The sequence below is a fragment of the Agelaius phoeniceus genome, chromosome 20, assembly GCF_051311805.1.
Source record: "Agelaius phoeniceus isolate bAgePho1 chromosome 20, bAgePho1.hap1, whole genome shotgun sequence".
Classification (NCBI taxonomy): Eukaryota; Metazoa; Chordata; class Aves; order Passeriformes; family Icteridae; genus Agelaius; species Agelaius phoeniceus.
The window spans coordinates 6,442,627-6,456,293 of NC_135284.1; the positions used below are offsets into that span (position 1 = coordinate 6,442,627).

The window sequence follows — 13,667 nt, forward strand, 5'->3', positions numbered from 1 at the left end:
TAAAAATTAAAAATGCAAATGTGGAAGGAGGTAACATCATGTTCTCTAGGTGTTAAGAACAAAGCTAAAGATGTTTGTGTTGTTTATTTCATGTCAGGATATGGCAGGACAGGAGAAAACACCTGAAAGCCTCCCAAGCTAAGGGGGAAGGTGTCAGAAATCATCCCTGGGAGGGAGCAGGTGTAACATGCTCCATCTTCAGCACAGCACCAGCAATAACAGCAATATATTTAAGCACAGGTTTCCTAAAACTCCTCCCCACCCTTCATGCCTGTTCCCACTGATGTAGATCCTACTGGATCTCTCATGGAAAGTCTTGACCCTTCCTACAAAGTGCCCCATATGCCCTATCCTCAAACAGCTGAGTGCATCTTCTTCCCTCTGTGAGCTCCTGCAGCCAGCAGGGAATCCCTTTGCATACTCTGACTTTTGGAGCACATCTCAGTGTGAACAGTGTGATGAAGGCACAGAACCTTCAGAGGATGCTTTGGGTTGGAAAGGAACTTTAAGATCACCCAGTTCCAGCTCCTAGTGAAAGGAAAACCTTCCACTGGCCCAGGTTGCTCCAAGCCCTGTCCAAACTGGCCTTGGGCACTTCCAGGAATGGGGCAGCTGCTCTGGGCACCCTGTGCTGGGACCTCCCCACCCTCAGAGGGAAGAATTCCATCCTAACATCCCACCTGAACCTGCTCTGCTTCAGTTTGAAGCCATTCCCCTGACTGGTGAGGGCAGGAGAGACCCACCCAGCTCAGTCTGAACTGTTCTGTGCAACTGTGGCCTTTACTGGCTGGTGACACTGGGACACCTCAGCCACCACCAGCTGCCTGTGACAGGTTCACAAGGCCCAGTGGCCTAAAGCAGAGAAACCTGTGCACCAGAAAAGCTGGTGCAGCAGCACACTGAGGGCACAAAAGGAGACATTGAAACTGGTTCCACACCTAATGCAGAGTTTGGGGCACATTTCCTGGCTCTTCTGCTGCTTTTTAGGCTTGTCAGCCACACTGTAGGAAAACAAAATCATGGGAAATTAAAAAGACTAAGTAAAAATGGCATCAAAGCAAATGTAGACAAAAATATATTTTTTTTTCCAAGCCTCTCTGGAACACCAGAGCAGGTACAGCACTCAATAGCATTTTGCCCAAAAAACAGGGGCTTGGATCTGCAAACCCTTACCATGATTTGGGGCTTTATCTCTACCTTATCTCCACTGAACAAGCAACCACCATCTGCCCCAGCCAAGGGCATGGGCAAGGAATTCTGCTGGGCTCAGTGGAACACAATCTCATTCATGCTCTGTCAGTGATCAGGGCCATTTCCTTTTTTTCTCCCAAATGATGTTAAATGAGAACTTGGACCTCCCCCACTCCCAGTATTTTTTCCCCTTAAAAAATATTTTAAGGAAATAACACATTCTTCTGTGTCTAGATGAAAAGAGGCTTCCTCACATACTAAAATAGAGGAGATTTTACTTTCACAGTCATCACGTTCAGATGATATGGATAAAATTCTTCTCTCATAAGTAACACCACCAGTCTAAATCTAAACTTTTGGTCCTATTTGTAGTGAAGGAAGAGGAGCTGGTACTTGTGGGGAGCACCAGCAATTCCCCTGAACACCTGATGCAGGTGGGCTGAATCCCTTGCTCAGACCCAGAAGCAGGAGCAGGTAACACTGGCACAGCCTTACTGCCCTCCTCCAGAGCCCTAAAAGGACCCCACAAACACTCCCCAAAGCTTTGGAGGGGGGAAAGAAGGGTAAAAACCATGAAGAACCAGTGATTTAGAGGCACAGTGACAGATTTCCCATACTCACATCAGGTTATTCCCTGTGACTATTCCAAACAGTCATGGCAATAAAGGCAACAGCCAAAAACCCATCTGTAGGCAAAAGCAGCCTGAGTTTTGCACATCTCTAAGCAGAAGAACTGAGTGGCCCTGCACACTTATCCCAGGCTCCTCTAAACCTCAGCTGAGTGTGGATTTTCCCTCCCAGCTCTGCAGGACACTGTGCTCCTCCTGATTGTGGTGCACCTTCCTCTCCAACCATGCTGGGCTTCTCTACTTCACCCAAAATGGGCCTGGAATTTACAAGTGTGGGGGAAAAAGCCTTTCCCAAGGGGAGATCTCCCTGGCTCTGGGGTTCTGGGGGTGCTGACAGCCTGCTGGACTCTGCTTTGGCAGGTGGGAGCAGTACCTGGCTGCTGGGCCAAGAAGAACAAGGGTGTGATGGGATCTGAAGTAGAGTGTGACAATCTGAAAGGAGTTTTCCACCAGTTTAAAAAGATTTTGTATCTTTTTAGCAAGTTAAAGCTTAGGCCAGAGTCAAAGCCAGGCATTCTCATTGACATCCACTGGAGCTAACAATAAAAACATGAACACTTGCACATGTTTTTGGACAAGAAATGAGAATAAAGAGATTTACCAAGATTGTTGTCCGTGAGCACTTCCTTGACCCTCTTGGTGATGCCATAGGTGTCCAGCTCAGGGGACATGGCCACCAGTTCTTGGATGCTGAGTGCAGAGTGGCCTGAGAGTGGCAGAGGGGTCGTGGATTGGGATTCAGATGCAGGTGGCTCACTGGATTCCTGGGATTTGCCATCCTTACTCGTCTCTATGGCAGGGCAGGGCTGCTGTACCAACTCAGTCAGGCTTTTCACTGATTCACTGGAACTCATGGGAGATTCAGGAGCAGGACTGCAACTGGCAGAAGTCTTTGGAGTACTTTCTGTAAGTAAAAAAAGAGAAAAAAGTCCCCACTTTAGCATAATTGTAATGTTTTGATTGCAGGATATTTAACTTTCCTCCTCATTTATATTCTACCTACTTAAAGAAATGCCTAAGTATGCAAAATGGTATTTGCTATGACTTGGGTACTAAAAAGCCTCTTTTTAAAAACAAGAATTATTTTCTAATTTTATCTTGAGTCGTCTCTGATTTCTTCTAAAGACAAGATGTACAAATACAAATAAAAATCAGGAAAAACTGAAGTGCAATAGTCTGTAAGTTTGCATGCAATTTCCTTGGTCAGGAAATCTCAGTTTTGCTTGTCACAACATTTTTATATAAGGATGGTTTTAAAGCTACCATTCTAGACTGGTTTAAACTTCCTTCTGTGACTTGTCAGAAACTCACTCAGCCACTATTTTGTTCTGTCAATGAGGGATTTTCTACAACTGATACAACTCTCTGTCTTGAGAGAGTTATTGATTTCATTTTGTTTCTTATCACACACATCACATTTCTGCAATTCTCTTTGTCCAGAAATAACAAGATTAAAATACAGTTTGTAATTATGCTGTATTAATTAAAGAATTTGAAAATCCAACATAAAGATACTGAGTGGATCAGGAGACACCCAAATCTGTTATTGTGACACTTGGTTTAAAGGAGAGCTTTCCCAATCTGTTAATTTGCCAACAACAATAGGTTCTGTACAAACTGTTTCCCCCCCAATAAATTTATCTCTCACAGAATGTACTGACTGAGCTTATTCAGAGATTCCAGACATCTGAGGGTACAGGCTGAACCTTTTTTAAAGCAACATCACAGAGGCACTGTGGTTTACAAGAACCACTGAGGAGATAAGGAGCACGGGCGATTTCTCCATCCACAGCTTTTCCCATTTCTGTGGGGCTGCTTCCTCCTCCTTGCTGCCTCCCACCCATTACCAGGGTTTATGGCATGGATTCCAGCCTCACACATCCTTGGTTTGGCTCCAGCTGCCTGCAGGAGGCTGACAGAGCCCTCAGCTGCACAAGGAGGAGCCCAGAGCCCATCCAAACCCAAGAGAGCCCAGAGTTTTCTCTGTGGTGCTACCACAGAGGTCCCATCAGGCAGTGGCTGCCAGCAAACCTGACTGTTTTTTGAATTTGTTATCCAGAATATTGTCAGATCATTCCAGAGCATGCAGCCTGTGCAGCATGGAAACATATCCCAAATGCTGAAGGGAAAGTCAGGCCCAGGAGGAGCAGAGTGCAGAGGATAATGGTGTTTGTTGTCCTGGGAGCTTCCCCATGCTGCATTCAAGAGCTTCCCTGACACTTGAAGTTGCTCTCTCAAACCTAAAAATCTGACTTTTTCCTTAGTGCTTTATGTGAGATGCAAAAGAGGAAGACAACAATTGAGGTGTATGTAAATCTTTAAGGCAAAGGGGATCCTACAAATCCTATTTCTTCTCTCTGCTCACCCTGGGTCATCATACAACTGAACAGAAACCCTGGGAAATGTTATTTCTGTATCAGGAGCAGCAGAGGAATTGTACTGTAAATTTGCCCTGATTCACCCATGCGAGGGACCAATTTGGCAGCTCATCCATCTTGTTCACTGTACACTGTCAGGGATGGCATGAATTCCCCACATGATAAACAGATTTCTTCTCAGGTCTGTGTCCTTTAACCCACAGCAAGGTCAAAATTATGGCTGCCTAGCTAATAAACTGCACAGCACTCGTTCAACTTCCCTCTAATTTTGTCCCTTGTGCCAGCTTATACAAATCTTACTGAATAACTGGAGCAGCTGCAAATTTCCTATACAATTCCTCATCTGTGCACGGTGAGCCACACACACACACACAGGGGGAAATAAAGGACAAAATAATAAAAAAAACAAACCCAAAAACCAAACCAAACCCAACCACACAGGACTAAACAAAAGCATTTCCTAATGCCTCCTTCTCCCTCTCCTTTCCCTGCCCAGCCTAATTATGAACACAACAAAGGTAATCTGTGTTATCATCTATCACTGAGATGCTCTCTATTGCTCACATATTAGCTTATTTATTTTTTATATCACTCACCAAGAGCTTACTTGAATTTCATTTTTAAGACCAATCTGCTGCTCATTTACTCCAAAAGGTGGGATTATCTGAATCTAATTTTGGAAGGCAGTACAGATGACAAACTGCTTTTTTTCCCCACCAAAAGGCAAGTGTACAGTGATTTCAGGCGAGGCATTATGTACATGTACTACAAATAACTCAAAATATGTTCCCTATTCATTTTTAGCATTTTTCCCTTCTGGAAAAACATTTTCAAGATCACATAAATATTTGAGGGAAAGATCCATTATTTGGGACAGTAAATTCAATAATCAAATAATGCAAACATTTCCCGTTAATCTACTTAAAAAATTAAATAGACATTTAGAGTACAAGTGACTGCTGACAGAACAAAGGGGAAAATTGACTGTATTCACTATTCCAGATTTAACTGTCAATCCACAGCCATTTCACATGGTTTATGAAATAATTTGTCTGTATTCATTTCTCTCAAGTTCCTCACAAGACAAAGACACAAATTCAGGATATCTGAAAAATATACATTAAGATTTCCAAAGCAGCAATTGAACATTTCCAATGAAAACAATACATTGAAAGCTTATTTCTTTAAAACTTGCTCTGCTTTTTTAACCCCAGACTGCTCTGAAGAATAACACTAACTTAAAAGCAATCCATTTTCTTAAAAGTAATATTCAATGGATGTTTTCACATTTGTGTTTAAGCAGGAAAGGACCATTTTGTCCATATAAATATAAAACTGTATTACAGAACAACCTGCAAACTCCATGGCCTCCATTTATTGATGAAATTATTTCAATAAATTCCAGGTAAACTTTGCTATACCAAAGAGGTTTGTTTACCAACAGCCTGCATCCAATATAAGATGTGAAGTAAAAGCTCCAAAGCTTCAAAAATGAAGTGATGGAAGAGCTGGAGAGATCAAGAGCATCACCAGTGACAAGGTCATTGCAGAACCTGGGAAATTTTTAAGTTTCAGTAGCCAAAGACATCAGTGGTGCCCTGAGTTTTACTGGGGGAAACAGAGTGTCCCCAAAAATGACTTTATGGGAAGATGGTGACCATCAGACCCTGCATGTGATGAAGACACAGCTTAACATGACATTTTAAATGATAAAAAACCCCATGTAACTTCTGCACAGTTACAGGCTGGTGTTGACAAATGCCATTAAAGATACAAAGACAGCAGAAATGCACTTAAATCATCCAAACTTTTGAAGATGTAAGTAAAACTGAGCCATGAAAGGGCAAAGGTTCTGCCAGCACTTTTTACATTATTAATTCAAAATACAGTCTGGGGTATAGGGAAGTTAAACCCTTCCAAGTGATTTTAAGGAGCACATTCAAATACGCAGCATGAAAAGTAATGATCAAAAATGTAAATCAAGTGATGTCTGCAGAAATGGGGTAGCAAGCTGAAATGTTTGGCAAGTGGAACTGGGCCCCATTCATGGCCAAGATGTGCAGAGAACCCAAGAGCAAGAGTGGCTATTTCAGAGCTGATAACACAGCTCAGACAGAGCCCCTGCACTGAAGGGGAGCTGCCAGACTTTGGAGGGAAATGCCTCTGAATAATACACCTGATTCAGTCTGCCAGCACAGATACCCTGCACATGTCACTCCTGGAAGAGCACACAGGACTTATTCTTAAGTCAGGAAATTCTTCCCTTCTGTTTTTTTCCTATAATACTAGAGATTATTATAGGAAAAACCAGAAAAAACAGTATAATACTGTGCATACTTTAGATGCACTCTAAAATGAAGATGTATAAAAGAGTGGAAGCAAAGTCAACATTACACAAATATATCCTGTTTTCTTTTAAAACACCATTTTCTCTCTTTCTCTCTCAAAATATTAAAAAAATATAAATATATAAATATATAAAATTGCTGCTTGAATGACCATCTAACTGCAACAAAACCCCAAACCATCATCACAGCCTGCCCTTTCCCTCCCCATCCCTTAGTAGCTATCTGGTAAGAAACTAACTTTGCAAACAATTCAGCAAATAGGTCTGAATATTTTACAAACCTGGTTGAGAACCATACTAAATTAACCCTGCCTTAATAACACAAACACAGAAAATCTTTTGTGGTCCTGCATTCCTTGGCACAATGGATGAATCCAAATGCTGCTCTGGTCCCAACCATCCCCTGCACCTTCCCCACAGCATCTGCCATGACAGTGTTTTGGAAAATGTGAGGAAGCCTGAAATCAGAGTTCTGGTCTCAGTTCATTGATCACAGGTGGTTTTCCTGAACTCCAGATCTTCTTATTCTTCTCCAAGACTTCCCCATCACCATCTTCCCTTCACCATGAGATCCCCAGTACTGGATCCTGGGGTCTCAGCTGCTTGGCCATCTCACTGACAGTCTGCAAATCAGCTGGAAACACTACCAAAGGTTTCCAGCACAGTCTCAGCCTGACACCTCCCTCTGCTCTGCCATGGTCATGGGCAGGGTCCCTGCAGAGTGTGAGGAACCCCAGCCTGACACCTCCCTCTGCTCTGGTCATGCTCATGGGCAGGGTCCCTGCAGAGTGTAAGGAACCCCAGCCTGACACCTCCCTCTGCTCTGCTCTGGTCATGGGCAGAGTCCCTGCAGAGTGTGAGGAACCCCAGCCTGACACCTCCCTCTGCTCTGGTCATGGTCATGGGCAGGGTCCCTGCAGAGTGTGAGGAACCCCAGGCAGTGCAGGCTCCTCTCCTGAGCATCACCAGGTCTGCAGGAGTCAGGGACATTTAGAGCTGCAGGGCACTGCTCAAGGGGGACCATTTCTGTGGTGGCCAGGAACTCTTCCCAAGCCCACAGGACGCATCCAACAGGTGAAGCACAGCTCAGATCCACAGCACCCTTCAGCTGGAGGCTCCTTCTGAAGCTCAGGACGTCTCAGATGCAAAGACCTGCAGGTGCCACCTGCTCCAAGCTCCCCAGAAGATCTGAGACATCTACAGGACGTGACACCAGTGCTGCTGTATCCCCTCCAAGGAGGCATCAGTGACAGAGCAGTGCTGAGACACAGATAAGGTTTCACCAGTCCCAGAGGCATCACATCTGCCAGCACACACAGATTCCTTCACTGCAACTTCTCCTGTGCATTTTGAGAGCTGCAGGTTTGCTGCTTTTGCTCAGACCCTGCCTCACCTCTGACAGCAAACTGGCTTTGCATCCAAATCCAAAGTTCAGAGATTTGAACTAGAGCATCTGGATCTGTGAGCATAAAGCACAAGCCCACTCTCAGTCTGTCCTCCCAGCACATCTGTCCATCCACAGAGACACCCTATACTCCTGGAGCTGCTGGGAGAGTAACCTGTCCAACCTTTGCTGATAACACAGGCTCAGCTAATAAACTGCAAAAGGAGTCATGGGGAATGAGGTACAGAACACGGTGAAGTTGAGGAAGACCATGCAAAACACAGAAGGTATTCAGGGCCCTCTAAAAGGATTATGAAAAATACTATATTCCAAAGACAGCAGGCAGACAACAGCTGCCTTAAGTTTCAGAGGGAAGTGGATTGAAAAAATGGATCCACTATAATTTTCAGAGACAAATCTCTGTAGTTTATCTGATCCACTATTTAAATTTCAATACACAGTCCTCTATCTGCAGTAATAATAACCAAAATTCCATTTAGTGTTCATTTGAGCAGTCAGGATAAAGTCATTTCTTATTATCTCCCCACTGTGTAAAAAACAGCTTGAAGGTAGGAAGTCAGCAAGCATTTTCACCAAAAAGTAATTATTGTAAGTGACATTTTTACTGCTGGCATGCCATAAGGCGAACTGCGCATTTGGAAGGACAAGTTGCTAAAACAAAATGACAGGGAACTCTGTGACATTCCAACGAGAACCCAAACATGACTGCACTGGGGCTTGCTTTGATGCACCACTTTTCCCACTGTCCAAAGCTCAGGTTTGTGCCAGCCCAGTCCCAGCTGGCTCCTGAGGGGCTGGGGGAACGGGCACATCCCATGGGACTGGGGGCATCCCGGGCTCTGCTTGCTCCCAAATCAGCACATCAGTGGGCAAGATAAAAGCAGACAAATGTGGGCAGGAGATTTCTCAGCAACCTCTTAAAAGAGCATTTGCTACTTCAGGGCTGCATTTACCTCCTCATGCAGATGAGTTAATGGACAACAACAGGCCTGGCAGGTTGCCTGAGATCAAAGTGTCTCACACTGGGACTGGATTAGTTTCTGTTTCCCAATGATGAGGCTGCCCATTCTATCCAAGTTGTGGACCAAAACCTGGTGAATGCTGCCCTGAGAATCAGGGCCTGGTCACACACAGCTGGGCAACACCCCCAGGACAACCCTGGTACTCAGCTTCCCAGGGTGTGAGAATTTCAGGGAGAGATTTCTTCCCTCCAACCTTCTGTTTGATTTTACCTTCAGCTATGTCTGCCTTTGCAGGGTCTTATCAAAGAATCACAGAATGATTTGGGTTGGGAGAGACCTTAAATCTCATCTGGCTCCACACCCTACCATGGGCAGGGACACCTTCCACTACCCCAGGTTGCTCCAAGCCCTGTCCAACCTGGCCTTGGAGACCTCCAGGGATGAGAAGAAATTAGCATTCTAAAGTTAATCTTTTAAAGCACCATAACAGCAACTCTCCTCACTAACAGTGGGTGCAGCACAAGCCTGAACTAGGTCATAAAGCTGAGCAGCACTTGTGGGAGAGCACTGCAACACATCCCTCTTCTGACTAATTAAAGAAAATACCCGTGAAAGCGCCTTCTCCCAGGTAGTGCTTTTGGTGGATTTACTCTGAGTGAGTGAACCTTGCCTAGTCACAATTTGCAAATTGATTTGGCTCATGAAAATATGATCCTCCCTACAGTTATAAACTCCCCCAGTTCTGTGTAGGGAGTGCACAAAGCTCCCTGCAGTTTGCATCTCTAATGATGTCAAATATGGTGCAGTTAGAGTTGTGAGCACTCACTGGAGTTGCCACCACTCTGACTGTGGAGAATTTGTTTGTTTGTTTGCTTCATAAATGTTGTAACTTTGGGGAAAATGTTATTTTGGGTCCTGGCTCAGAGGGAAATTTTATGCAGATGGGGGGAGGGATCAAAGGAAAATCCCCTTTAGGAAAGTGTGCAGATGTATGTGTGTGTGCACGGAAAGGGGAGGAACCAGCCTTGGTTAACTCTGCAATTACTGGGGCAATATAAAAATAAAGGTTCCCACTCTGCATAGATGTTAAGTGTCAGGAGCACATAAAACTGAATAACCAGGATAGATGTTAGAATTACCTGAAAAAACCTGCTTTTGAGTATTGCTGAAGGATTGCTGCAATTTAAGTTGTAGTTTCAATAACTGTTTTAGCTTTGTGCCTCTATTAGAAAAATGTGTTTTCAGCTCTGGGAAGCAGAAGGAGCTGGAGAAAGCAGATGAAGTTGAGAAAAGACTCATGTAAGATGGGAGCTGGTGATGGACTCATGAGGAGAGATTTACAGCTGGATGTTTAAAACTTGGAGAAGTTGGGAAACCAATTCTCCCTTCAACAAACCTGCAGCCACAAACGCCTCTGAGCTTTAGAAATCCCACTGCTGTGCCCAAAGCTACACCAAGACCTATTTTAATGCTACATAAAGTGGAACCATCAGACTTCTACTGAGTCAGGAGGAGTGGGGAGCACAGATTGCTCTGAAGGATGTCTGGAATCTTGGGCAGGAAGATACAACTGGAGTCAGTCAGCTCCAGTGAAATTTATCCTGAGATCTGACTTTGGAGCAGGCACACCAAGCCCTGACACAACAACACCCCAGGAGAAAACCCTCAGAGGAGAAGAATTAAAGGACATTTTTTGCAATAGCCTGGGGGGAAGATGAGGCCTCTGTAACCCTAAGCATTACTTTACAATAAAACACAGGGGGAAAAAAAAAAAGGGGAAACCTAAGAATTTTTTAGCTAGATTTAGACAGACAGTTGAAAACATCACAGCAATGCCCAGGTCAGGCCAACAGCCCCAAATTATCCTATGATTCTGTGATTCCTGAGCAAAAAGTGGGATCTTGGCATTGAAAAGTGAATTATAATTTTTTGGCTTTACAGATGACCCTTAACCAATAAAAAAACCCTTTCTAAAAAGACACTTTATTTTAAATTAGGTGATTAATGGCAGAATCATGGCTGCTTTAAAAGACATTGCTCTACTCTGCCAACCTTTACTTAATATTCAGATTTTTCTGGTTTTCTGTAACTTAGCTAGAAATCAATATTTAGAAATAACTGCTAGAAAATATTTTCAATAACCTTATTATTAAAGCAGCTTGTGTGCAGATGCTTTATTAAGGATTTTCTGAATGCTAAAACAAATATGTCATGGAAGCAATCAATCAAGATGCCACAACCCCACAGTGTTATATTTTTAGTATCATCAAGACAAACGTGTGCACAATACCTTTTGGAAAACAGAGGGAGAGCCTCCATGAGGAGGTTCTGCTGCATTTTATGCTGCCTTTGCTGACCTTGTGATTTGATGTGTTAAACCAACTTGCTTGAATGTGGCACCAATTTTATGACTGTTTGTTGTCCTCCTGTGTCAGGAGCCTGAGTGTGAAGGTATTCCCACACCCTCCCCTGAGATCTGAGCCTCGTGTGTGCTCTGGAGCAGAGGCTGCAGCAGGATGTGCACATATGTGCACTGTGCACTGCATTTAGAGAGATCTCCCCCACTAAACAATGTGGACATTCCCTTGCCACAGGCACTGTCCACATGGGATGGATCCCAGGCTAATGACTGCCCTCCCTCCTCCTTTCCTTCTTTTCCTTCCTTCCTTCTTTTCCTTCCTTCCTTCTTTTCCTTCCTTCTTTTCCTTCCTTCTTTTCCTTCCTTCTTTTCCTTCCTTCTTTTCCTTCCTTCCTTCCTTCCTTCCTTCCTTCCTTCCTTCCTTCCTTCCTTCCTTCCTTCCTTCCTTCCTTCCTTCCTTCCTTCCTTCCTTCCTTCCTTCCTTCCTTCCTTCCTTCCTTCCTTCCTTCCTTCCTCCCTCCCTCCCTCCCTCCCTTCCCTTCCTTCCCTTCCCTTCCCTTCCTTCCCTTCCCTTCCCTTCCTTCCCTTCCTTCCCTTCCCTTCCTTCCCTTCCTTCCCTTCCTTTCCTCCCTTCCTTCCCTTCCTTCCTTTCCTTCCATCTCTCACCATCAGCACAGAGTCCCTGCACTCAAGACTCTCCTTTTTTGGAGGAGTGCTGGGGAAAGTGCTGAAACAAAATGACATTTACATTGCACACAACAATATTATAAAAGCTATTAAGGTACATTATTTTACACATCCTCATAATCTCTCCATACTGCTTTACTTAATTTGTGATAAAATTGTTGAGAAAGGGTACTTAATGTAGGACAGTCAGTAAAAGTAATTTATCATCTTCCCGCTTCGGTGCTCACGTTATCAGTGAACTCATTTTCTGCATTCATCATGCAATCAGCCTATTATTTGCATATTAATCAGGCAGTGGACCATGAAAGAGCTGCATCCCAGCCAAATGCTGCACTATCTCAGGAGGAACACTCAGTAATTATCATACATCAGTGTTATGATGTGGTAATTGATTATAACATCTTTCTGTTGCCCCTGGGGAGTCCCACTGCTAACCCAGCTTCAGGCATTCTGTGCAGATTTTTCTCTGAAAATTACAGAAACCATTGCTGTCCTTTTATTAATGTTTTTTACCTTTACAATAGACAGCTCTCTGAGCAGTTCCAAGGTACTTTTGCCTTTTTCTTTCTTTTTATTTAATGAAACCTTCATTAGGGAAAACACCTGTCTTGGATAAAAAAAAGTTAAAAAAAACCCCAGAAACAACCAATCATCCCAATCAGTCCCCCCCCAGAAAACCCAGTTGGGCTCCTTCATATTTGTCCTCTCTCTTTCAAGGTCTGGTGGCTTTTTAGGTGCTGGTGTTGCTTATATAATGCCCTTCCCCATCAAACACAACAAAACGTTGCAACTTCAATAGACAGTAATTGCAAAGTTCGCATAAAGGCAGTTAAGTTGCTTTATTTAGGTGCCAAATGAGAGGCTAATTTTGGTCCTCTCATAAAGGACAAATGAAACATCTGCCAGTTCAAACTTGTACTATTTTTAGGACCCGAGTTCCAGAGGGGTAAAGCAGAGAAACAAGCACTAACCACAGCTGTGGTTACACCGTGGTCAGTCTCACACCTCCTTGCTGTGGGAACCCATCCCAGGATCCCTTGGAAAGCAGCAAGAAAAGGGGAGATGGCTCTCAGAAGGGACCAGATCATGCCAGAAAACAGAGAAGGATTGATTTGACAAGGGCATGGAGGGACAGAACAACAGAGGAATGGCTTCCCACTGCCAGAGGGCAGGGATGGATGGGATATTGGGGAGGAATTGTTCCCTGTGAGGGTGGGAAGGGCCTGGCACAGGGTGCCCAGAGCAGCTGGGGCTGCCCCTGGATCCCTGGAAATGCTCCAGGTCAGGCTGGATGGGGGTTGGAGCAGCCTGGGCTGGTGGAAGGTGTCCCTGCCATGGTAGGGGTGGGACTGGATGGGCTTTAAGGTCCCTCTCAACCCAAATAATTCAGTGATTCTGTGACAAGTTACCATCAGCAATAGCTTTAACAAGTATAAATACTGAACACATGTACTATCAGGCCTTTTTTACATTTCTTATTGTAATTGTATTTTCTCCTTTCATTGGCTTTTTAATTGGCTGTCTTTCTCTTTTCACTTTTATTTAAATTTGATTTCAAATCCACTTTGCTTTGTTTTCAATGCAAGTTGCATTTCTCATCAGATTTAAAATAATCACTGGATTCTTTCATTTGCTGTTTCTCTGGAAGGTTGTTGGCAAGTTAAAAAACCCTACAACCCTACATGCATCAAATGAGGTGAGACAAATTC

General features: G+C 43.9%; 1 protein-coding gene across 7 annotated transcripts in view; it reads right to left on the bottom strand.

Moving 5' to 3' along the window:
* Nucleotides 1–13,667, bottom strand: part of CUX1 (cut like homeobox 1) — a 276,966-nt gene that overhangs the window by 46,923 nt on the left and 216,376 nt on the right. For 6 of the 7 annotated variants that reach the window (XM_077188853.1, XM_077188854.1, XM_077188852.1 and 3 more), the window contains one exon: nucleotides 2,422–2,724. The exons of the other annotated variant lie outside the window; for it this stretch is intronic. In XM_077188853.1, coding sequence (XP_077044968.1) covers nucleotides 2,422–2,724 — 303 coding nt within the window. The remainder of the gene's footprint in view (nucleotides 1–2,421; nucleotides 2,725–13,667) is intronic. 7 annotated transcript variants of the gene reach the window in all.